Source organism: Schistocerca americana, chromosome X (genome assembly GCF_021461395.2).
Source record: "Schistocerca americana isolate TAMUIC-IGC-003095 chromosome X, iqSchAmer2.1, whole genome shotgun sequence".
In the NCBI taxonomy this organism is placed as follows: Eukaryota; Metazoa; Arthropoda; class Insecta; order Orthoptera; family Acrididae; genus Schistocerca; species Schistocerca americana.
The window spans coordinates 205,230,565-205,256,304 of record NC_060130.1 but is presented as its reverse complement, the minus strand read 5'-3'; the positions used below and the strand labels follow the sequence as shown (position 1 = coordinate 205,256,304).

Here is a 25,740-nt window from a genome sequence, read left to right as displayed (position 1 = left end):
ACGCTGCCCTCCAATACTAAATTGGTGATCCCTTGATGCCTCAGAACATGTCCTACCAACCGATCCCTTCTTCTGATCAAGTTGTGCCACAAACTTCTCTTCTCCCCAATCCTATTCAATACTTCCTCATTAGTTATGTGATCTACCCATCTAATCTTCAGCATTCTTCTGTAGCACCACATTTCGAAAGCTTCTATTCTCTTCTTGTCCAAACTATTTATCGTCCATGTTTCACTTCCATACATGGCTACACTCCATACGAATACTTTCAGAAATGACTTCCTGACACTTAAATCAATACTGGATGTTAACAAATTTCTCTTCTTCAGAAACGCTTTCCTTGCCATTGCCAGCCTACATTTTATATCCTCTCTACTTCGACCATCATCAGTTATTTTGCTCCCCAAATAGCAAAACTCCTTTACTACTTTAAGTGCCTCATTTCCTAATCTAATTCCCTCAGCATCACCCGACTTAATTAGACTACATTCCATTATCCTTGTTTTGCTTTTGTTGATGTTCATCTTATATCCTCCTTTCAAGATACTTTCCATTCCATTCAACTGCTCTTCCAAGTCCTTTGCTGTCTCTGACAGAATTACAATGTCATCGGCGAACCTCAAAGTTTTTATTTCTTCTCCATGAATTTTAATACCTACTCCGAATTTTTCTTTTGTTTCCTTTACTGCTTGCTCAATATACAGATTGAACAACATCGGGGAGAGGCTATATATATATAATTCCCGGCAATCACTTGCAACAATTATGCATATAATAAGTTGTTGAAAGTCGTTTGTCGTGGAAAAACTGGCGACTTCGAACATCATTATGTTTTCCGCAAACAAAGTTGTATTTCACAAATGTTATTAATTGTCTTCATAATGTTAACCACGTATAGTTAACGGAAGACGTAGAAACGATATTCCGAAACGAATACGTATAGCGTAAGAGACCCCACGAACACAAATTTGCTGTGGCAGGTATGAAATATAAACTCCGTTACTCGCTCGTTACACTTGAATGACAGATGTTGAATGGGCCGAAACGAGCCGCCGCATAACAGCGTAGTTGCCTGCTAACTTCGAAAGAAGGTAGATACGGTCCCTAGCGCAACTTATAACATTGTCGAAAATCAGTGCGGACGGGAGAGCTTTGGTACACCCCGTTAAAAAAAACGGAAAAATGGAGGCGGTACAATTGGAGACCGATCCGCCTTCACCAACATGCATAAGCAATTCATTAATACTTTATATATATATATATATATATGAATTACAAAAAACTAATAATAAAAACCGAGCGAGGTGGCGCAGTGGTTAGACACTGGACTCGCATTCGGGAGGACGACGGTTCAATCCCGCGTCCGGCCATCCTGATTTAGGTTTTCCGTAATTTCCCTAAATCGCTCCAGGCAAATGCCGGGATGGTTCCTTTCAAAGGGCAGGGCCGACTTCCTTCCCCGTCCTTTCCTAATCCGATGACACCGATGACCTCGCTGTCTGGTCTCCTTCCCCGAAACAACCAACCAACCGAGATAATAATAAAAAAAATTTCATGGCGCGAGATTCGATCCGGCGACCTTCGGATTACGAACAAGAGCGCTTACCGCTGCACCACGACGCTGTAGAAAATTATTAATCGTCGAGAGTATTTCACCCCAACGGTTTCTTTTAACTGTCGATTTTCTCGACAACGGCTGAGAAGTGCATCTTGGTGCTTTGCCACATTACACCTCTGGCCATGAGCTTTTATTATGCGCAGTATGAATCGAATCTGAATTTCACAATTGGCGGCCTCTCCTTGTCAGATAAAATCCCCGAGAGCACTGAGACAATCATCCCACCGACGCACCAGATTGAAGATACCTCTTTGGTAAAGCACTGTGTCCTGCTGCGTGAATAAGTCCGTAACTGCCTGCTGCACATCCTCATCCGACAGAAATCATCAACTTTCCGAGGCCTTTGTTAAGGGACCGAAGGCGTGATAGACGCATGGAGAGAGAGACCAGGACTATGGGGCGTGTGCTCGAGTGTCTCCCACCTGCATTGGCGTAACTTCTGCGTTATGACATTTGCGATATGGGGACATGCATTACCATGAGGCAGCAGCACCTCTTGTCGCACCATTCCGGAATCGCTGTTTTCGGCAGACCTACTTCCTCATACACATTCTTCATTCTCTGATGGATGTCTATCGGTCCTTGCGCTTCTACAGCCAAGAAAATAATAATAGCATGTTGGTACTGTTTGGACTCAGATGCTAATTTCCGCATTTACCGCATACACCTCGCAGAGACACGAACGCCACACTAATCTCTTGCCTACAGGTCGGAGTTTATATACCCACATCGGAGCCGCGTTACGTTGCAGATACGCTGCAGCAACGCCCTCAAACAGAAACTTTTCAATCGTCCCTTATACACTACTGACCATTAAAATGGCTACACCAAGAAGAAATGCAGATGATAAACGGGTATTCATTAGACAAATATATTATACTAGAACTGACATGTGATTACATTTTCACGCAATTTGGGTGCATAGATCCTGAGAAATCAGTACCCAGAACAACCACCTCTGACCGTAATAACGGCCTTGATACGTCTGGGCGTTGAGTCAAACAGAGCTTGGATGGCGTGTACAGGTACAGCTGCCCATGCAGCTTCAACACGATACCACACTTCATCAAGAGTAGTGACTGGCGTATTGTGACGAGCCAGTTGCTCGGCCACCATTGACCAGACGTTTTCAATTGGTGAGAGATCTGGAGAATGTGCTGGCCAGGGCAGCAGTCGAACATTTTCTGTATCCAGAAAGGCCCGTACGGGACCTGCAACATACGGTCGTGCATTATCCTGCTGAAATTTAGGGTTTCGCAGGGATCGAATGAAGGGTAGAGCCACGGGTCGTAACACATCTGAAATGAAACGTCCACTGCTCAAAGTGCCGTCAATGCGAACAAAAGGTGACCGAGACGTGTTACCAATGGAACCCTATACCATCACGCCGGGTGCTACGCCAGAATGGCGATGACGAATACACGCTTCCAATGAGCGTTTACCGCGATGTCGCCAAACACGGATGCGACCATCATGATGCTGTAAACAGCATCCGAAAAAATGACGTTTTGCCATTCGTGCACCCAAGTTCGTCGTTGAGTACACCATCGCAGGCGCTCCTGTCTGTGATGCAGCGTAAACCGCAGCCATGGTCTCTGAGATTATAGTGCATGCTGCTGCAAACGTCGTCTAACTGTTCGTGCAGATGGTTGTTGTCTTGCAAACGTCCCCATCTGTTGACTCAGGGATCGAGACGTGGCTGCACGATCCGCTACAGCCATGCGGATGAGGTACCTGTCATCTCAACTGCTAGTGATACGAGGCCGTTGGGTTCCATCACGGCGTTCCGTATTACCCTCCTGAACCCACCGATTCCATATTCTGCTAACAGTCATTGGATCTCGACCCACGCGAGCAGCAATGTCGCGATAAGATAAACCGCAATCGCGATAGGCTACAATCCGACCTTTATCAAAGTCGGAGACGTGATGGTACGCATTTTACCAGGCAACGCCGGCCAACTGCTGTCTGTGTATGAGAAATCGGTTGGAAACTTTCCTCATATCAGCACGTTGTAGGTGTCGCCGCCGGCGCCAACCTTGCGTGAATGCTCTGAAAAGCTAATCATTTGCATATCACAGCATCTTCTTCCTGTCGGTTAAATTTCGTGTCTGTAGCACGTCATCTTCGTGGTGTAGCAGTTTTAATGGCCAATAGTGTATAAGACAAAAAATAACGCTGGCTGTTCTTAAATGTAATCGATTTGTGTAATCACGCTGACAGAGCCTCAAAATGCGATCAATTCCCCTGTCATGGACCCATACACTACCGAGTTACAGTAAGGTGTTGCATCCTTTTCCATTGAAGCACTTTCCGTCGTAGTCTTACAAAATAAATTGGTATTTGTGACTGGCGCTGTAAAGGAAAACTCTCGGGCATCCTCTTCCGGTTTCCTACCAATGGCTGTAAAGAAGATTCAATTTTATCGTCCTCTGACGTACTGTACTGTATTGATCTAATTACCTTGGTTACAGCATCAACTCTTTGCTTCGTCTCCTTTTGCTCATCGCGGCAGCCACTTTTTTTCTTTCCAAGGGTTGTTCCGAGGGATCTTTGTCAGACAGTCGAGCTCTCGTGAAGCTGTTTGCTGAGTGAAAGTCATTTCTAAATTTTCTATATGAGACACTGATATGGCCGTGTATCTGAAATTGTTAGCTTTCCTCAGTCTGACAATACTTAAAGAAATCACAAACGTTGGTGCTCAGAAACTGATTATTTACTAAAAGGGAAATTATCATATCTCATAGGCCACACACACATCTTTATGCACCGTTAAAAGAAAGAAGCATAAATGTATTGCTAAACACACAAAAACCTTTAAACACCAATTTTATTAACTCCTGAGCACAATACAATTAATCAAACGTTGCTGTGTACACGCCAGATAAAATGTTATTTAAGTAGTGTGAAACATGTGTAAAAAGATTTGAATTAGGCTGGGATCATTCCGGTCGTAGTGGTGCTATAAATAGGAAACGTGTAGGAATGCTAAAAGAAATTGGGCTCACTTTCTGTGGGTGTAATGGCACTTTTAGTATAATAACGTTGGAGGACAATAATTGCTGTTTCACATACATAGATGTATGTATGCAGCAGAAAAGAATGAGGCGGAGCTGTTTTTTCATGTTCTAAGCTGAAATCGGCAATTGGAGGCAACACACACGACACATCAAAACTTCTCTCATTTTTTGAGGGGATGTTTATTCATTAAAAGTTTGTCTTGTGGAGCCATATATGAGGAACGCCCTAGCCACTTAAAGCCAGAAAAATTATAATCGTTGCTTGAGCAGACTCTGATAAATAGTAGAAAATGCCATTGGCGTTTTAGTGGCGAAATTTCGCATATTTGATAAACCAGTTCCTTTATCAGTGGATATTGTGTATAAAGTAGTGCTAGCCTGTAATTCGATACACAACTGGTTGCCCAAAAGATCGACTGTATACTGGGGCTGTGGACTAAAAGACAGTGGAATCACTTAAATAGGCACGGAAAGAAATATGCACACATAGGTTTCGGACGGTGTAAAAGTTTTAAGGGTTGTAATCATTCATAGAAAAATGTATAGTACAGCTGGTATTTCATTACGGCAGGGAGTGTGTCTTGGCAAGCAAGCACAGTTTAATTTGCCTACAGTAACAAACGTATCTGAAATTTTTTTAGAAATATCAATATTATTTACCAGAGAATGTTTACACTCTTATTTCCGTGAAAGTTGATTGACACGACCGGATAGAGAAGGTATGCATGCGAAAGTTTTCAATGCCTGTGGAAACCTGGCTTTAACGCCTGCTACGGCGGATACCACAAAGGGTGTGTAACTGTCGATACCTAAAAACTAAACCCCGTCCTAACAGGCCTTGGAAGGCCCAATGGCACCGACCGGCCGCCGTGTCATCCTTCGCCCACAAGTGTCACTGGATGCGGATGTGGAGGGGCATGTGGTCAGCACACCGCTCTCCCGGCCGTATGTCAGTTTACGAGATCGGAGCTGCTACTTCTCAATCAAGTAGCTCCTCAGTTTGCCTCACAAAAGCTGAGTGCACCCCGTTTGCCAACAGCGTTCGGCAGACCAGAAGGTCACCCATGCAAGTGCTAGCCCAGCCCGACAGCGCTTAACTTCGGTGATCAGACAGTAACCGGTGTTACCACTGCGACAAGGCCGTTGGCAACTGCCGATATCAGGGGGAGGTATACTATAGCAGTATGATCTGATTTAAATCAGTTGTTATACGAAGTTTAAGGTCCAGTATTGCGACGTTGTCGCTATACGCACAGGCACAGCGTTCCACTCACCGCTACGACAGAAAATGGCTTTAAATTCTCTACTTCTAACAAAAATCCAGCAAAAAATCTGAAATTAATATATGCTTTCGATCTCTATAATGCCTCTAAGCATTTCAAAAAATAGAAGTGGTATGAACAAAGACAGATTTTTATGCAAAGATGCGGCTGCAAAAATTTCTAAGTCATATCAAAAATCTGTGTATAATTTCAATTAGGACGAGAGTTATGTTACCATTTTTGAAGCAGGTGAAATTTCCAGTCCAAGAAAATCTTCAGCCTTATCACGTCGTATCTCAAAAACTATATAATGCCCTGAAATACACTCCCCCCCATTACTAAAATTGATTACAAAGATACCTCGCACAGCAAGAGATTATTCCAGAGCTGTGCATCACATTGTATTTGCTAAGTTCAAAATGGTCCAAATGGCTCTGAGCACTATGGGACTTAACGTCTGTGGACATCAGTCCCCTAGAACTTAGAACTACTTAAACCTAACTAACTTAAGGATATCACACACATCCATGCCCGAGGCAGGATTCGAACCTGCGACCGTAGCGGTCACGCGGTTCCAGACTGAAGCGCCTAGAACCGCACGCCACACTGGCCGGCATTTGCTAAGTGTCAGCTTCAGAAGACAACTTCTTTGCCATTTTGTCAATTTTTAACTCGCATAAAAAATGTAAATATGAAATTTGCCTGTTCAGCTGCACTTTCATTTTTGCCAACAATATTTTTGCTTTCTAAGATTGCGAATTTATCTTTGTAATATCCTGCAATACCATTGTGTGGTCAGTTTCGATTAGTGGAGCCAAACTTTGTGGGTTATCTCTTTCTGGCAACACTGAAGGGTGTTTGTGTCTTCGGTGCTGCTCAAGCCTTCAGGCAATGAGAGAAGTACGCTGTTGTCTGACCGCGAGACCGAGCAGATTGGAATGGGCGCTCAGTATTCTGTTTCTGGTTTTCGGTCAGCTGTTTTCTGCGTGGTCGGCGCGATGTGGTTCGGAATCCAGCACTTTTGTAGACTTTGGGTAAGATATTTACAATTATTTCCAGCGTAGGTTAATATGCGATGTGTAGGCCATTTCAGCCGCGATATCAGAATATTCGCACAGTTGTTTTTCAATCATTCAGTGTACAGAGCTTTCAGTGAATTATAACGTTAAGTAGGATCCTTTCATGTGACGACACAAAGGCTTACAAATCGCTCGTCTTTCATAAACTGTAAGGAGCAATATCAATTAAATCCGTTGCATTGTATGTACAGTCTTATCATACTCCGCTGTATCATGATTGATTTGTCTTGCTGGAAGGCGTACCTTGGAAACATATTATTTCGTTACTATTACTGGAACTTCAATTCATGTTACGTATACTCAGAATCCACGTGGTGTTTGGGATCTGCCTGCACACTTATGATGGAAATACATTAACTATTTGTAATATGTCTGTAATTATTTCGCTCAAACCAAGGCCTACTTTTATTATTGAACATAAATTAGTGCCACGCTGATAGAGAGCATTCTCGTGTTGCTACACTCTTTGTCGCTTCAGCACGGTGCTGTGTGAGTCCAAAATAATATATATACCGATCTTTTTCATGAGTAAAGGTGCAAAATGTTAGGTCACTGAAAGCTGTGCTAGAACTCAGAAGACTGTGGAAAATTCTGTAACAGTGATATACGTTGAAGAGCCATGGAAACTGGTACACGTGCGTAATATCGTGTAGGGCCTCCGCGAGCACGCAGAAGTGCCACAACACGAGATGGCATGGACTCGACTAATGTCTGAAATAGTGCTGGAGGGAAGTGACACCATGAATCCTGAAGGGCTATCCATGAATCCGTAAGAGTACGCGGGGGTGGAGATCTCTTCTGAACAGCACGTTGCAAGACATCCCAGAAATGCTCAGTAATGTTCATGTCTGGGGAGTTTAGTGGCCAGCGGAAGTGTTTAAACACAGAAGAGTGCTCCTAGAGTCATTCTGTAGTAAATCTGGCCGTGTGGGGTGTCGCATTGTCCTGCTGGAATTGCCCATGTCCGTCGGAATGTGCAATGGACATGAATGGATGCAGGTGATCAGACAGGATGCTTACGTGCACGTCATCTGTCAGAGTCGTATCTAGACGTATCAGGGGTCCCATATCTCTCCAACTGCACACGCCCCACACCATTACAGAGCCTCCACCAGCTTGAACAGTCTCTTGCTGACATGCAGGGTCCATGGATTCATGAGGCTGTCTCCATACCCGTTCACGTCCATCCGCTCGATACAATTTGAAACGAGACTCGTCCGATCAGGAAATATGTTTCCAGTCATCTACAGTCCAATGTCGGTGTTGACGGCCCAGGCGAGGCGTAAACCTTAGTGTCGTGCAGTCATCAAGGGTCCACGAGTGGGCCTTCGGCTCCGAAAGCCCATATCGATGATGTTTCGTTGAATGGCCCAGCACTGATATCTGAAGCAATTTGCGGAAGGGTTGCACTTCTGTCACGTTGAACGATTCCCTTCAGTCGCTGTCGTCCCCGTTCTTGCAGGATGTTTATCCGGACGCAGCGATGTCAGAGATTCTATGTTTTACCAGATTCCTGATATTCACGGTACACTCGTGAAATGATCGTACGGGAAAATCCCCACCTCATCGCTACCTCGGAGATGCTGTGTCCCATCGCTAGTGCACCGACTATAACACCACGTCCAAATTCACTTAACTCTTGACAACGTACCATTGTAGCAGCAGTAACCGATCTAACAACTGCGCCAGACACTTGTAGTCTTATATAGGCGCTGCTGATCGCAACGCCGTATTCTGCCTACTTACATATCTCTGTATTTGAAAATTCATGCCTTTACCAGTTTCTTTGGCATTTCAGTGCATTCTGTGTAACAAATGGTAGTGAATCATTGTCCACTTTCAGTATTATGTGCAGTCAGTCATTGGTTATTGCATCAGTAATATTTATTTCTAAATCTGGAATTATTATATTTGCTTTAGAATGAATAAAGGATGTTTTGTTTCATAAATTATGGGAGCACCAAATTGTAAATTAGGTTTAAAAGAAGCAGTGATATTAGTTTCTTGATTAAAATATTTTTCTTTTTCTACAAACACCCCATCAACTAAATTAAAATTTATATTAAACACCTCAAATGGAATAATTTTGGGAACATTGTTGGCAATGGTTTCTTATTCAATTATTTGATTATTAAATCCTACAACTGTTCCAATACTGTCTTTTGTATCCATATATAATTTAAAATAACTTATTAAAAATTTTTTATTCTTTAATATCTGTAAATTAGGGTTCTTAGAATCAATAAATATTTCCAAACTTTTTAAAAAATATTAACCATAAGAACTATCATAGTTTCTCTATTCAAATAAAATTTAGTATTTTTTGAAGTAATATTTGAAGTTAAAAATGTTGTGTAAAAACCAACTACAGCAACATAGTTATAACTTTTTTTGAGAAATGATGAATAAACTTTAATTGAAATAATCAGCTCCCTTAATATTAATGAAAATTATTTGATTATTGAAAACTGACTGGGAACCAAAAGTAAGAATCACAGAAATGAAATTAAAAAATAAGCATTGCAAGCTCTGCCTAGTTCTAATCAATGACCTATAATAGGATGAAGCGATTGTGGCAAAACAACATGAATGATAGATAATTATATTTTAAATGCAGGATAGTTAAACTGGGGAAAATTAGTTATTTATAAATTTTTTGTAAAAGCCTAAATCGATCAGGGTATCAAAAATTTATGAAAAAGCCCAAAAACATTGAAGACAAAAATTATGTAAAAATTGCTCTTTTATTGAAAATGATGATGAAATTATACGATTAGATGAATAAAATCTTCTCGGTTTTCAAGGGGCGTCAATACGAATAAAATTCTAGAGCTTTCGATGACTGTCTCCGCCATCGTAGTCAGGAGTAAAACTGACTGCTGTGGCTGGCCAAAATGTTACGCTTATATAGCCACAATTACGGCTGCTCGCACCAATCAGAGACAGCCATACCGACGCGTGTGCAGAAGGTGAGACGGGAAGCTCACAGTAGCTCTGACTGCTATGAGCTGACACTGCCGCTCCCGCCACCCTACAAGTGTTAAGCATCCATCGTTGTGTCCTTTCGACATCTTGACGTAGCCAGTTGCGTGGGAAACATGCTGAACGGCTAATATATAAACATATGAAACAACGTCCGTCCCCACGCCCTACTCAGTGTGTACGCCTCGCCTCTCTTACAACTGTTGCTGTTCATTCCAATTTCAGCCACCTGTTTTAGAACAGAATCCCAGTAGGTTGATGCATGAGCCAAGACTCTCGTGTTTTCAGACTGTAGTTTGTGTCTGTTTTGCAGTCAATGCTAAGCGATGGCCGACTTGTCAAGCTCGCTTTGTTTAATATATCTCTTTTCATCGATACAACGCTTTGTAACTGTGCGAATTGTCTGACCTATATAGGTGCTGCTTCACTCGCAGGGGACACTATACACATCGGGCACCCGAAGAGCCCTGTGTCAGCGCTGTGTAAAACCTTAATTTTTCACCAGTCCTGCGACGTGTTGCAGTTTTCGACATTATTATTGGAATAGAACAGTGCAAATGGTTCAAATGGCTCTGAGCACTATGGGACTTAATATCTGAGGTCATCAGTTCCCTAGAACTTAGAACTACTTAAACCTAACTAACCTAAGGACATCACACACATCCATGCTCGAGGCAGGATTCGAACCTGCGACCGTAGCGGTCGCGCGGTTCCAGACTGGAGTGCCTAGAACCGCTCGGCCACACCGGCCGGTGGAACAGTGCATTCGGAATCTCTCACACAACGGAGTGCGACAGACTAACTGCTAATCATACACTGGCGAAAGCTAAGCCACCGAAATCTAATATTAGCCAAGAGGGACGACGAGGCTTACACTTATTACGGAAGAACGAGGACTTTGTTGTCTTGCTAGCTGAGAAAGGAAATGCCAATGTGGTTCTGAATACTGAAGACTACAAACTGAAACTGGTACATTTATTAGAAGATCACGCATCTTGGAAGGTTAGTTGCGATCCAACACAGTCCATAGTCAGGAAGACACTGAAGTTATTGAAGGACTCTAGTTTATCAGACGAAGTGGTGAAGAAATTAATATCTCGCTCCGCCAGACCTTCCAGGCTTCATGGACTACCGGTGATGCGTAAGGAAGACATCCCTCTCAGGCCAGCAGTTAGTGCAAGCAGCTCGCCCACCGACAAGCTGTCATAACGTCTTGCAGAATTATTAGCGCCAAACTGGAACATTGTGAACCCCATGTTGTATATTTGCAGACATTTGTTCAAACACTCAACAAAATTTAAATAGGCTGAAATGACATAATAGTTCGTCTGGACATTGTAGCACTTGTTACGATGGTGCCGCTACAAGAAACACTTGATCTTTTGGCCCAACAGTTTCTACCTGGAATCGTCAAGTTGTTCTGTCATGCTCTAACGGCAACGTACTTCTTGTACCGCAACGAATATTATGAAATGATGGATGGCACAGCGATGCGCTCACCATTGTCTCCTGCAGTCTCTAATTTCATTATGGAGCACTCTGAAGGGCAGGCTTTGAAACCCATGGTGTTGCGTCACTCTTGTTTCCTAAGATACATCGATGACACCTTCCTGGTGTGGCTGCATGGTGAAAATACACTGCAACAGTTCGTAGGTCACATGAACAGTGTCCATCCCAGGATTAAATTTACCATCGAGTTGGAGAATGATGCAAGCTACTGTTCTTGGGTGTTTCAGTTGAGCGGAAGGCAAGGGCTGGAGAGGTCATTCGGTTTATATGAAACCGACGCACACTGATAGATATTTCAACACTGGTAGCTTTCACCACCCTTTGGAAAATAAAGAAGTCCTGAAAACGTTAACACACAGATCAAAAGTTGTTTCTGAAGACAACCACCTACAGTCGGAATTTCAGTACTTCAGCTATGTGTTCAGAAAGTCTGATTATAGCAAGAGAGACATTGAAAACGCTTTCAGCGGCCACAGAAGGATGTCTTGTGAATCAGCAGATGAAGCCAAGCCAGCGGCTTTCCTACCATACTGTGGTGCAACGAGTGGCAAGTTAGGACGTGTACTGCAGAAACATGAAATGAGACTTGTGTTCCGACCTGCCCACAAGATACGAGATATGCTGTGCCCTGTTACAGACGATATAGCTCACTCCCCATGTGCCTGGTGTGTATGGTGTCCCTTGCAAGTGTGGCAGCACCTATACAGGTCAGATAATTCACACAGTTGCAGATCATTGTACCGAGCACAAGAGCATATTAAGCAAAGGGAGCTTGACAAGTCAGCCATAGCCGAGAATTGCCTAGAAGACAGACAAAAATTAAAAAAAAAAACCAGTCTGAAAACATGAGAGTCTTTTACTCATGCATCAACATATTGGGATTCCATCATAAAAGAGGCTGCTGAGATTAGAATGAACAGCAATAATTGTAACACAGACAGGGGCACACACTGAGTCGGGCATGGGAACGGGCTTTCAATGTCGGAAGGAAGCAGCGACTTACGTTTAATGCTTGTTGGAGGGCGGGAGCGACAGTTCCAAACATGGCGCTGGCCCCTTGTGGCACCTAATATCACTCGGTCACATACGAGGCTGGAGCTACTATGAGCTGCGCAAGTCACCTTCCACCCATGCGTCGTTTTGGCCCTCTCTGATTGGTGCCAGCGGCCGCAATCATGGCTATATAACCGGAACGTTGTGCGAGACTCAGCAGTCAGTAGTTTTACTCCTGACGATCAGTAGATTTAGACTCAAGTGTAGATGAGAAAAGCGGTAAGGGTTTAATTAAAAAATATACAGAAAAAATAAAATGAATAAACCTGGATGAATGATGTTAGAGGTTAAATCGAGAGATTAGCAGGAAACCAGGGTGAAACATTTGCTGGAAATAAAGATTATTATAATAATAAAGTTGGAATAACAAAAATGTTTACAAATAAATTACGATTTTATTATTAATAATTTCAAATCTATACCTTATTTAGTTAGATTTTTGTGTAATTTTCCTCATACTTTTTGGAAATCAGAAAAATATGGTAAACGTTTAGTAAATAATTTAATTAATAAATTACCTTTTGAAATGGATCTTCCTGGTTATAATTACTGTGCTCCAGGAACAAAATTAGAAGAAAGATTAGTATGAAGTGATCGAGGAATAAATAAATTAGACACAGTTTGTAAAAAAACATGATATTTTCATAGAGATAATAAAGAATTAGAAAAAGACAAGAGGAAGTAAAGATTTTCCGAAAATGACTAAGGAAAGAAAGTATGCTGAAGACACTTCTTCAGGAGAAATTCTACCAGCTACAGCAGTTAGCGGATTTAAAATTTTTTGAATATTAGTTTTATTAAATCTCTATACAAAATTTTAAACTTTATAAATAAAAAAATGTAGTATTGTATATTCTTTGCTATTGACTGTAAAAATTAAACCTAAAGTAATAAAAATTAAAGCCAGTAATGCACAGTTCAAGAGTACTCATAATTTTTTTAGTGATGCGCAAAAAGCACGTGAGGGGAAAAAAACGAGTGGAAATCTGCTCATAACACTATATATACCTGTTGTCGAAAAAGTTACTGAATATCTAACAAAAAGAAAGTAGATTTTGAGCCAACAGAAAACCTAAGGGAAGACTTCTTCCAATTATAATTTTTATTAAATCTTTATAAAATTTTAATATATATAAACGAAAATTTATACAGTTAATTACACTTTACTTCTTGGGCAGTAAAGTTAAAACTAAAGGAGTTAAAATTAAAGTAAATAATTACCAATTAAATAGTACTGATTATTTATAGCTGACTTGAAAAAATAAAGAGATATAAAAAAACTGGCAGAACTTTACTTACATCATTAGCCACTACTGTTGTGATAAAAATTATTGAAATTACTATGAAAATTGGTTCTGGATTAACAAAACATGAAGAGGGGTTATGTCTTCCATTATTGGCTGCACTAGCATACTTAGCTGGTGCCAGTACAGTGCCTGAAGGATTAGCTACCTTGGTAAAAACAATAACAGTCAAGAGAAAAGTTGTTAAAAAGTTTGAAGACCAAAATGACATAATTTAGCAATGAAGAAAGAAGAAATTAGATTAGGAAATAGGTAAGAAAAATTCCAAAATACAATAAAATATATAGTAAACTGTTATCAGATTTTCATGCAGAAAGTCTTGCTAAACAATTAAAAATAAAACATATTAGAGGTGATTTTATGATTCATGAATTACTTAAGAAATCAATAAATTTTCAATGTATTATATTTTAATTACATATTTCTTTCCATGTTGTTACTCACTGGATTTGTTATTGTGAAGCAAAACATATAAATTTGTTTTTGATTCATTTGATGGCAATATATCATAAGAATGATTTACATTATATTGTTGAAAGAAATCAAAATTTTGATGAAATTATTTATGGTCATTTTTAGTAAAATTATTGTCAGATAATTATGGATTGAATGATATTTTGAATCTAACAAATGGAAATTTTGCAGTAACATAAATATAAAGCATCAGAAAAACCTTAGAATCGAAAATTGATAAAAGTGAATTACAAAAATAAATTTAGGTGAAAAAGATTATGAAAGAATTAGAATCAAAAATTAAAACAAAAGTTCATAAATATGAATCAGAAATAGATAAAAAAATCAATAACATTTTTGCAATCAAAAATTAATAAAAACTGACCTTAGGAGAAATCAAATCTAAAATTAATACAAAACTTAATAAACATGAATAAGATCAGAAAATGGGAAATATAATCAAACAGTTTAATACAGAATTACTTATCATTTTACATACACTAAAGGTTATACTGATTTTAATAATAAAAACTTAGTAGATGTAAATGACCCAATTGATAGGAAAGATATACTGGCAAAATACACTCCTGGAAATTGAAATAAGAACACCGTGAATTCATTGTCCCTGGAAGGGGAAACTTTATTGACACATTCCTGGAGTCAGATACATCACATGATCACACTGACAGAACCACAGGCACATAGACACAGGCAACAGAGCATGCACAATGTCGGCACTAGTAAGGTGTATATCCACCTTTCGCAGCAATGCAGGCTGCTATTCTCCCATGGAGACGATCGTAGAGATGCTGGATGTAGTCCTGTGGAACGGCTTGCCATGCCATTTCCACCTGGCGCCTCAGTTGGACCAGCGTTCGTGCTGGACGTGCAGACCGCGTGAGACGACGCTTCATCCAGTCCCAAACATGCTCAATGGGGGACAGATCCGGAGCTCTTGCTGGCCAGGGTGGTTGACTTACACCTTCTAGAGCACGTTGGGTGGCACGGGATACATGCGGACGTGCATTGTCCTGTTGGAACAGCAAGTTCCCTTGCCGGTCTAGGAATGGTAGAACTATGGGTTCGATGACGGTTTGGCTGTACCGTGCACTATTCAGTGTCCCCTCGACGATTACCAGTGGTGTACGGCCAGTGTAGGAGATCGCTCCCCACACCATGATGCCGGGTGTTGGCCCTATGTGCCTCGGTCGTATGCAGTCCTGATTGTGGCGCTCACCTGCACGGCGCCAAACACGCATACGACCATCATTGGCACCAAGGCAGAAGCGACTCTCATCGCTGAAGACGACACGTCTCCATTCGTCCCTCCGTTCACGCCTGTCGCGACACCACTGGAGGCGGGCTGCACGATGTTGGGGCGTGAGCGGAAGACGGCCTAACGGTGTGCGGGACCGTAGCCCAGCTTCATGGAGACGGTTGCGAATGGTCCTCGCCGTTACCCCAGGAGCAACAGTGTCCCTAATTTGCTGGGATGTGGCGGTGCGGTCCCCTACGGCACTGCGTAGGATCCTACGGTCTTGGCGTGCGTCCGTGCGTCGCTGCGGTCCGGTCCCAGGTCGACGGGCACGTGCACCTTCCGCCGACCACTGGCGACAACATCGATGTACTGTGGAGACCTCACGCCCCACGTGTTAAGCAATTCGGCGGTACGTCCACCCGGCCTCCCGCATGCCCACTATACGCCCTCGCTCAAAGTCCGTCAACTGCACATACGGTTCACGTCCACGCTGTCGCGGCATGCTACCAGTGTTAAAGACTGCGATGGAGCTCCGTATGCCACGGCAAACTGGCTGACACTGACGGCGGCGGTGCACAAATGCTGCGCAGCTAGCGCCATTCGACGGCCAACACCGCGGTTCCTGGTGTGTCCGCTGTGCCGTGCGTGTGATCATTGCTTGTACAGCCCTCTCGCAGTGTCCGGAGCAAGTATGGTGGGTCTGACACACCGGTGTCAATGTGTTCTTTTTTCCATTTCCAGGAGTGTATATTTAGAAAAAGTTAAATAACTTGTTATCAAAACTCAATATAGAAATATTTTAACACAATTTAATAACTGTGTTACTAAATATTATACAGAAAAATTAAAAACATTGGTTATAAAGATGAAATATAAAAATATTTCAACACACTTTAATGAAAGAAATGAAATAGATGATAGTGCTATGGAAGATTATCATAAAAAGACTAATAATATCAACTGAATACGCAATTATGCTTCAGATGAATTTAATACATAAACAAATGAAGTTGGTGATAAGCAAATATTTGAATTTACTTCTGTGACTTGTCATGAACAAATAATACATAATTTTGAGTATGTGTTATCCTTAAAACAGTTGTTCTTCTTGGTTAAAATATACATAAAGATTTATCATTTATTGGTTTTGATTTTTCATTAGTCATATTTGATAATCTTTACAAAATATGTACTGTTAACCGGTCAATAAAAATATTGCATAAATCAAATTTTCTAACTGTAAAATTGAAAGATAAAGTTAAAACTTTTCCAGTAGATTTAAAATAATTTTATTTTCTAAAATTTAATCTTCTATAGACTAATAACCCCAATCACAAAATTCTTGTCCTTTTGAACAATCATATGTTGTGTCTGAACTGTAAGAAATATGTCTCTACATCCCCCCCCCCCCCCCCCCCAGTCATCCCCACGTTCAACGTTCTGCAGATAAAATAAATAAATTGTTATAATATAATAATAATAAATTGTTTAATTTTTAGGTTTGTGAATAAGTTCGTAACGTTTTTGTTTTTCATGTTGGTATTCCGGTTATAGAGTGTCATTTTTTATTTGTAGTTCACTGTTGCTGTTTGAGTTTACATATTGTCACTGTGGGATTTGGAGAAAGTGAGTGGAGCTGTGGACGCTAGGCAATGGAGTGCCAAGTGCAGAAACAGAACATTACTGACATATTCTTCTCTTTGAGTAAAGTAGACAGGTGACACTAGTGGCGGCAGCCAAATAAATTTACGCAGCATATTGTGATAATGCCATTGGACAGAGCAAGACATGATCTGCTTCATTTTCTATTGATTAATGTTTTGTATATGATACTAATCATCTAATTTTTAATTGAATCAACCCATTTACAACTACCTTGAAGAGCGAATTTTTTCACATTTTTTCTTTTAGTGTTCTATTAAATCTTCCAACAACTGAATCCATTATTTCTATAAGAGTTGATCAGTGATTACTTTTTATTTCTTAATAAGTCCTTGAAAATCTTTTCTATGAAATCCCTTACTATTACCTGTTAGTAAAATTCTTGAAAATTTTAGCTTTAAAATTGTTTCAAAAGCATCAGCTACATTTTTACCTATTTTATTAATGCTGTAGTCTTACCTACAACCTAACTATGATTCCGCACATGTTAGATTGCTTAACCTGCACAAATTTGAGTTTGTTAGAGCTGATGGCTGTCTCTCAAGTATGGGAACTTTTGGCAGTACCGCGGGCTGCGAACGAAAGGTATGTTGCAGTTTAAATTAGCGTCTTGCTTCGGTTTCTACAGCGCTGATAACCTCATCGTTGAGAGCCTCTAAACTCCTTCCTCCTTCGGTTTCTGCAGTCAGCCGTACGCAGAGACCAACTTAAACTGCCTTAGTTTATTCGCGACATGTAGTTCGTTCTCATTAGAAGTTTCTCGAGAACAGTTCGCCAGACGTGGCGTTTCTAATCGCGCCTGTGCTTGCCGCTGTTACAGCCGCCAAGCCGCAGCTGGTGTACAAGTTTATCAACCAGACGGTGCAGCCGGGCCCCGCTGTGTCGCTCAAGTGCATCGCCACAGGAAACCCTACGCCGCACATCACCTGGCGACTCGACGGCTTCCAGCTGCCGCAGTCGGATCGGTAAGCCACATGCACACTCTTCTCATCTGTTAAAGAGAGAGAGAGAGAGAGAGGGAGATGGTAGAGTAGAGTAGTAGGTTGCAGGATTATCGGGATATGTCGAACGAAAGACTTGTGTGTGTGTGTGTGTGTGTGTGTGTGTGTGTGTGTGTGTGCGTGCGTGTGTGTACCCTTGCAGGTGAGTGGATCCAGTAGATGCCGCTGCAAACTGATAATCTGCAGAAACATTATTTTATGCTTACCATACTATTACTGAGGTATCTAAACGGGACCAGTGGAGGTGGATGGATTTGGAATTTTTTTCCTACTTTCGATTAATTCAAGACTTATCTGTTTGAGGATCAGTCTCTCAAAATGAATGGTGAACCACGTGCCCTGCTCTCCAGCTGACACTATCGTAGCCGCCTGCCGCAATCTAGAACACAAATAATGACTCCGTGATATTTGAAACTGCTATTCTTTTTGTAAGAAAAGGCATGTTTTTCTATTGTGCAACTAAGATAATTGTGTACCTGGTGTCTGTGTGTGTGTGTGTATGTGTGTGTGTGTGTGTGTGTGTGTGTGTATTAAACAGGGGACCTAGAAACGACGGAGAGGTTTCATCCTGCAGTAGCCCTCAGTGTTCACAACCCCACAACAGGCCACAGCAGTCCACCCACCCCACCACAGCCCCACACCGAGCCCAGGGTTATTGTGCGGATCCGCCCCTCAGTGGAACCTCTCATACCAGACGAGTGTAATCCCAGCAGAACTTCATAGGCCGTTGCCATGCGTTCGCTGAGACTAGCGGTCGTCGCTTGAACATTTACTATGAGGTGGTAGAGTAAATTATGGAGTACGCATACGTGGAGACAGTGTTTGCGCAGCAGTCGCCGACATAGTGTAACTCAGGCGAAATATTAGTACCAGCCCGCATTCACCGAGGCAGATGGAAAACCGCCTTAAAAACCATCCACAGGCTGGCCAGCACACTGGGCGGATTCGTGCTGAGGACCGGCAAACCTTCCCCCTCGGGAACCAGCGCATTAGACCACGCGGCTAGCCGGGTGGGCTACCTAGTAGTGTTAATATTGTATGTTAATGTAGTGTTAATATTGTATGTTACACTACTGGCCATTAAAATTGCTACACCAAGAAGAAATGCAGATGAGAAACAGGTATTCATTGGACAAATGTATTATACTAGAACTGACATGTGATTACATTTTCACGCAATTTGGGTGCATAGAACCTAAGACATCAGTACCCAGAACAACCACCTCTGGCCGTAGTAACGGCCTTGAACGCCTGGGCATTGAGTCAAACAGAGCTTGGATTGCGTGTACAGGTACAGCTGCCCATGCAGCTTCAACACGATACCACATTTCATCAAGAGTAGTGACTGGCGTACTGTGACGAGCCAGTTGCTCGGCCACCATTGACCAGACGTTTTCAGTTTCTGAGAGATCTGGAAAATGTACTGGCCAGGGTAGCAGTAGCACATTTTATGTATCCAGAAAGGCCCGTACAGGACCTGCAACATGCGGTCGTGCATTATCCTGCTGAAATGTAGGGTTTCGCAGGGATCAAATGAAAGGTAGAGCCACGAGTCGTAACACATCTGAAATCTAACGTCCACTGTTCAAAGTGCCGTCAATGCGAACAAGAGGTGACCGAGACGTGTAACCAATGGCACCCCATTCCGTCACGCCGAGTGATACGCCAGTATGGCGATGACGAATACACGCTTCCAATGAGCGTTCACCGCGATGTCGCCAAACACGGATGCGACCATCACGATGCTGTAAACGGCATCCGAAAAAATGACGTTTTGCCATTCGTGCACCCAGGTTCGTCGTTGAGTACACCATCGCAGGCGCTCCTGTCTGTGATGCAGCGTCATGGGTAACCGCAGCCATGGTCTCCGAGCTGATAGTCCATGCTGCTGCAAACGTCGTCTAACTGTTCGTGCAGATGGTTGTTGTCTTGCAAACGTCACCATCTCTTGACTCAGGGATCGAGACGTGGCTGCACGATCCGTTACAGTCATTCGGAAAGATGCCTGTCATCTCGACTGCTAGTCGTACGGGGCCGTTGGGATCCAGCACGGCGTTCCGTATTACCTACCTGAACCCACCGATTCGATATTCTGCTAACAGTCACTGGATCTCGACCAACGCGAGCAGCAATGTCGCGATACGATAAACCGCAATCGCGATAGGCTACAATCCGACCTTTATCAAAGTCGGAAACGTGACGGTACGCATTTCTCCTCCTTACACGAGGCATCACAACAACGTTTCACCAGGCAACGCCGGTCAACTGCTGTTTGTGTATGAGAAATCGGTTGGAAACTTTCCTCATGTCAACACGTTGTAGGTGTCGCCTCCGGCGCCAATCTTGCGTGAATGCTCTGAAAATCATCTGCATATCACAGCATCTTCTTCCTGTCGATTAAATTTCGCGTCTGTAGCACGTCTTCTTCGTGGTGTAGCAATTTTAATGCCCAGTAGTGTAGATACGTTCGTAGTCTGCAACTCATAGTACTGCTTTTATTTCATATCGATTTACTAATTTCTCTCTATGTGAGTCGAACAAAATATAGAGGTTTTAATTTTTATATATCGATGTCAAGATGGTAGTTCGAGTCAGTCAAACCGATCATTTGTGAAAATAATTCTGATAGTGTCGAAAAATAAAAGCAAAATACGTATTTCAGCAAATTACAGTCATCTCCGCAATAGAAAAATAGGGTTGTAATTTGTGAACAGTGATAATCGTTTAAGGCGCAAAGCATCTAGTTGAGCATACCAGTCTGTCAGATAGAACTGCTATTTACATTCCTACCTCTTTAGCAATTTCAGGTGACGATAAGCCGAAGTCCGTTGCTACAGTGGAGGTGTCAGCTTACAAACACGCGATTGTCAAACAAGCTGTAAGCAGCTGAACACGGACAACCCTTACATGAGGCTACATACACTGATGATCCAAAACATTTTGACCACTGCCTCCTGGTGGTGCTGCGGGCACGTACCATAGTAAGGAAAGAATGTAAGTGGAAGAGAGACGAATGGGCAGTCATTATAGCGAAGATACAGACCGCAAATGCGGAAAGCCACTGATACAAGCGGTTTTGACAAAGAGCACTTCGTAGTGGCGCTACGGCTGGGAACCAGAATCTCTGAAATGGTGAAACTGGTCGCCTGTTGGCGTACTACTGTCGCGAGCATCTATGGAAAGTAGTTGAAGGATGGTGGAATAACGATAGGCCTTATGGTACTGGTCGTCCACGTCTCATCATAAGACGTAGAGATCGGAGGATGCCCCACTGCGTTTCATGATAGGAAGCGATCTGTGACAGATCTGACGACAGAGTACAATGCTGGTGCAGACACAAGTGTTTCAGAGCACACATCTATCTACATCTACATCTATACTCCGCGAGCCACCTTACGGTGTGTGGCGGAGGGTACTTATTGTACCACTATCTGATCCCCCCCTTCCCTGTTCCATTCACGAATTGTGCGTGGGAAGAACGACTGCTTGTAAGTCTCCGTATTTGCTCTAATTTCTCGGATCTTTTCGTTGTGATCATTACGCGAGATATATGTGGGCGGTAGTAATATGTTGCCCATCTCTTCCCGGAATGTGCTCTCTCGTAATTTCGATAATAAACCTCTCCGTATTGCGTAACGTCTTTCTTGAAGTGTCCGCCACTGGAGCTTGTTCAGCATCTCCGTAACGCTCTCGCGCTGACTAAATGTCCCCATGACGAATCGCGCTGCTTTTCGCTGGATCATGTCTATCTCTTCTATTAATCCAACCTGGTAAGGGTCCCATACTGATGAGCAATACTCAAGAATCGGACGAACAAGCGTTTTGTAAGCTACTTCTTTCGTCGATGAGTCACATTTTCTTAGAATTCTTCCTATGAACATCATTGTTGAACATATAGCTCCACATTATAAGGCCCCAACATGTACCTGTGTTGACCCAACGACAACGTTAGTTATGATTGCAGTAGGCACAGCATCACTGAGTTTTTACAGTGTATCAATAGAAACGCGTCCCCTATCGAATGAATCCCATTTCCTGTTACACCAGGTCGACGGCGGGGTCCTTACACGCCGTCATCCGGGCTAATGGCTGTTTGAAACGTGCACTGCTCCAAGGATAAAGGCCGCTGAGAGCAGAATTATGCTATGAGGTGCATTTAGCTGGGCTTCTGTGGGACCTAGGTCTCCTTTGATGACGATGACATCTTCAAGCAGGATAACTTTCCGCAACCGTCCTTCAGTGGTTTGAGGAGCATGATAGTGAACCCACATTGATGACTTAGCCAGCAAATGCCCCTGATCTGTACCCACTGGAACACACATCGTGAGCCAGCTGTGTGCCTACAAACCACCATCCCGTAATTTGCTGGAATTTAGTGGTCTGTGAGTAGACATCTAGTGTCACATACCCCTGGAAATCTTGTAGAACCGAACTGAATTCCTGCACCACCACCTTTCCAACACCGTCAGCAGAAATGGAAATGCAATTTTTAACAGACAAATTTAGTTCTGGAACCTCAGCACAAATTATTAAAATGTTCGTTCTTCGGTACAATTATCTGCCAATAGAATTTCCATGCTTACTATACAATCACCCACGAACAGCAGCATGGATTCTTCGTCGTTGTCTTGTAAACAGGTGGCCCTACATATTCCTTTAGAATACGTCCGATGCTGCTGTCATGTCTGATAATTTCTCACTGCTAAGAACGGCGTGCTCAATACTATCTGCTATTCTTCTCCAGTCCATTAGGAAGTTAGTCCGATATTTTCTACACAATTCTTTTCCCTGGGCAGCAAATAGGAACAGTGGATGGACAGAGCGAATTGACGGTCACGCGATCGCTGTTTGCATAGTTCGTATCGGCACTTACACACGAGGTATTGAGTCTATAAACTGGTTTTAACACGCGAGCGTAAAATATATTCTGTAATTCTGCAAGAGGTTGACGACAGCGAAATTAGGCTCTAATGATGGGCCTACGTCAGACGACCCTTCTAGAAACCGAGAGTGGTCTGCGCTTTTTTGCGAATCTCTTGGAGCGTTTCATTCCTCCAATAAACTACGATAAACTGCTACATTCACGGGATACAGAGCGCCGTAGAAAGCAAACTAAGGGTGATGTAATTTTTTGAGGTCTCACTACCGATACACTACTGTACTGAGGGCTCGTTAACTTTTATAACTTAATATAGAGAACTCACTCAAGTGTAATAAGCCTCTCACTAATCCGGATGTTTCCAAAGAATATGGTAGGTAATACTGACACGTCCCTGAAACTATTCGTGGATGACTCAGTGGCACTCACAAGAGTGGCATGACAACAAATTTATTGCCAAATGCAGTTGGGTGCACATATGATCAGCGCTCTAAGCCAATACTTTTAGCTAACGTTCCTCAATAGTTAGTTTTTTTTTATTTATTTATTTGGCATCAGTAGTCAGTTAGAGACATTTTCTGTATATGATACCTGCGACAGAGCGATATGACGTGTAAGATGTCAGTACACTGACAAGTCAGATACATTTTCTAAACATGATGACCTGCTGGCCATTAACATAACTGGAATTTTGCTTCAACCTAAATCCGTTGTTGTTGTGGTCTTCTGTCCGAAAACTGATTTGAGAAAAGCTCCCCATGCTAGGCCATCCTGTGTTAGCTTCTTCATCTCTGCATAGGTATCACAACCGACATCCATTTGAATTTGCTTACTATACTGTACCCCACCCCCTTATACACACACACACACACACACACACACACACACACACACACACACACAAAATACGAAACTGGCGATTTTATTGATACCACAAGATGTGTCCTATCAACCCATCTCTTCATTGATTATTCCATCTACTCATAGAATCTTCAGCATTCTTCAGTAGCATCACACACAAAAGCTACTACTCTTTTCTTTTCTGAACTCTCTATCGTCTTCGTTCTTTCCCCTACGAGGCTACGCTCCAGACAAATACTTCCTGAAAAGACTCAGAGTTATGTTCGATCTTAACAAATTTCTCTTTTTCAAAAACACTTTTCTTGTACCTTCTATATTTTGGCCATCGTCAGCTATTTTACTGCCGGAATAACAAAACGCATTTACTACGTTTATTGTCCTATTTCCTGACCCTTTTCTTCAACACCGCATGATTTAATTCGGCTACATTCCATTACGTTGTTACACTTTTGTTGATGGTTATCTTAAAATCTCTTTTCAAGACGCTAACCGTTCGATTCAACTGCTTTTCCAAGTTCATTACCGTTCCTAACCGAATTATGTAGCCGGCAGTTCGCAAAATATTTATTTCTTCTCTTTGAACTTTAGTTCCCTTTACAAACTGCCCTTTGGTTTCCTTTACTGCTTTGTTAATTCTCAAACTGAATAACACTGTAAATGTTTCACTGTTTTCTCAACTACTTTTTTCCTATAATACCCTCCTGCTCTTATCACTGCAGCCTTGTTTGTGTAAAAGTCGTAGATTTCGCTCCTTGTATTTTATCCCTGCCGTCTTAAGAATTTAAAAGCGTGGAATCCAATAAATACTGTCGAAAGCTTTCTCTAAATCTGTAAATGCTAGAAACGTAGGTTTGCCTTTGCTTAACCTCTCTCCTAACAATACCCGTATGGTCGGTTTTGCCTTGTGCGTTCCTACATTTCTACCAAACTCAAACTGACCTTTCACGAGGTTGGCCTCTACCGGTTTTTCATTCTTCTGTAAATAGTGTCAATACTTTGGCTTATTAAAGTGATACTTTGGTAGAATTCACGCCAGTTAGCACCTGCATGTTTTCGGAACTGGACTTAAGACATTCTTCTTTAAGTATGAGAGTATTTCGCCAGTCTCGCCGGCCGGAGTGGCCGAGCGGTTCTAGACGCTTCAGTTAGGAACCGCGCGACCGCTACGGTCAGAGGTTCCAATCCTGCCTCCGGCATGGATGTCTGTGATGTCCTTAGGTTAGTTAGGTTTAAGTAATTCTAAGTTCTAGGGGACTATTGACCTCAGATGTTAAGTCCCATAGTGCTCAGAGCCATTTGAACCATTTCGCCAGTCTCATATGTCTTGCACACCAGACGGAATACTTTTATCATGGGTGGCTCTTGTTTCAACTCGGCTTTTGAAAGCTGAAACTGTGTTATATCATTCCCTCACACAGTCGTATTAACACAGTCTTCCAAAACACCCGTTCAAGGATCTAAAACTATTACCGTTCCAGCAGTATTTATAATATCAGCTCTCGCAGTAAATACTAACGAGTGAATTATTACGTCATATGACTGTACCAAATAAAATCAGAGTGCTCCGATAGTGAGTGTAATGCATCACTGACGCTTGAAATTTAAATACACTATTGGCCATTAAAATTTCTACACCAAGAAGAAATGTAGATGATAAACGGGTATTCAGTGGACAAATATGTTATACTAGAACTGACATGTGATTACATTTTTACGCAGTTTTGGTGCATAGATCCTGCGAATTCAGTACCCAGAACAACCACCTCTGGCCGTAATAACGGCCTCGATACGCCTGGGTG

The 25,740-nt window shown here is 42.2% G+C and overlaps 1 protein-coding gene across 1 annotated transcript in view; it reads left to right on the top strand.

Annotated features, from left to right (window-relative positions):
* Positions 1–17,746: 17,746 nt before the first annotated feature.
* LOC124555920 (Down syndrome cell adhesion molecule-like protein Dscam2) overlaps positions 17,747–25,740 on the top strand; it is a 397,942-nt gene continuing 389,948 nt past the window's right edge. Inside the window, exons 1-2 of the mRNA XM_047129975.1 lie at positions 17,747–17,785; positions 17,954–18,165. Of these exons, the coding sequence (XP_046985931.1) occupies positions 17,747–17,785; positions 17,954–18,165 (251 nt within the window). The remainder of the gene's footprint in view (positions 17,786–17,953; positions 18,166–25,740) is intronic.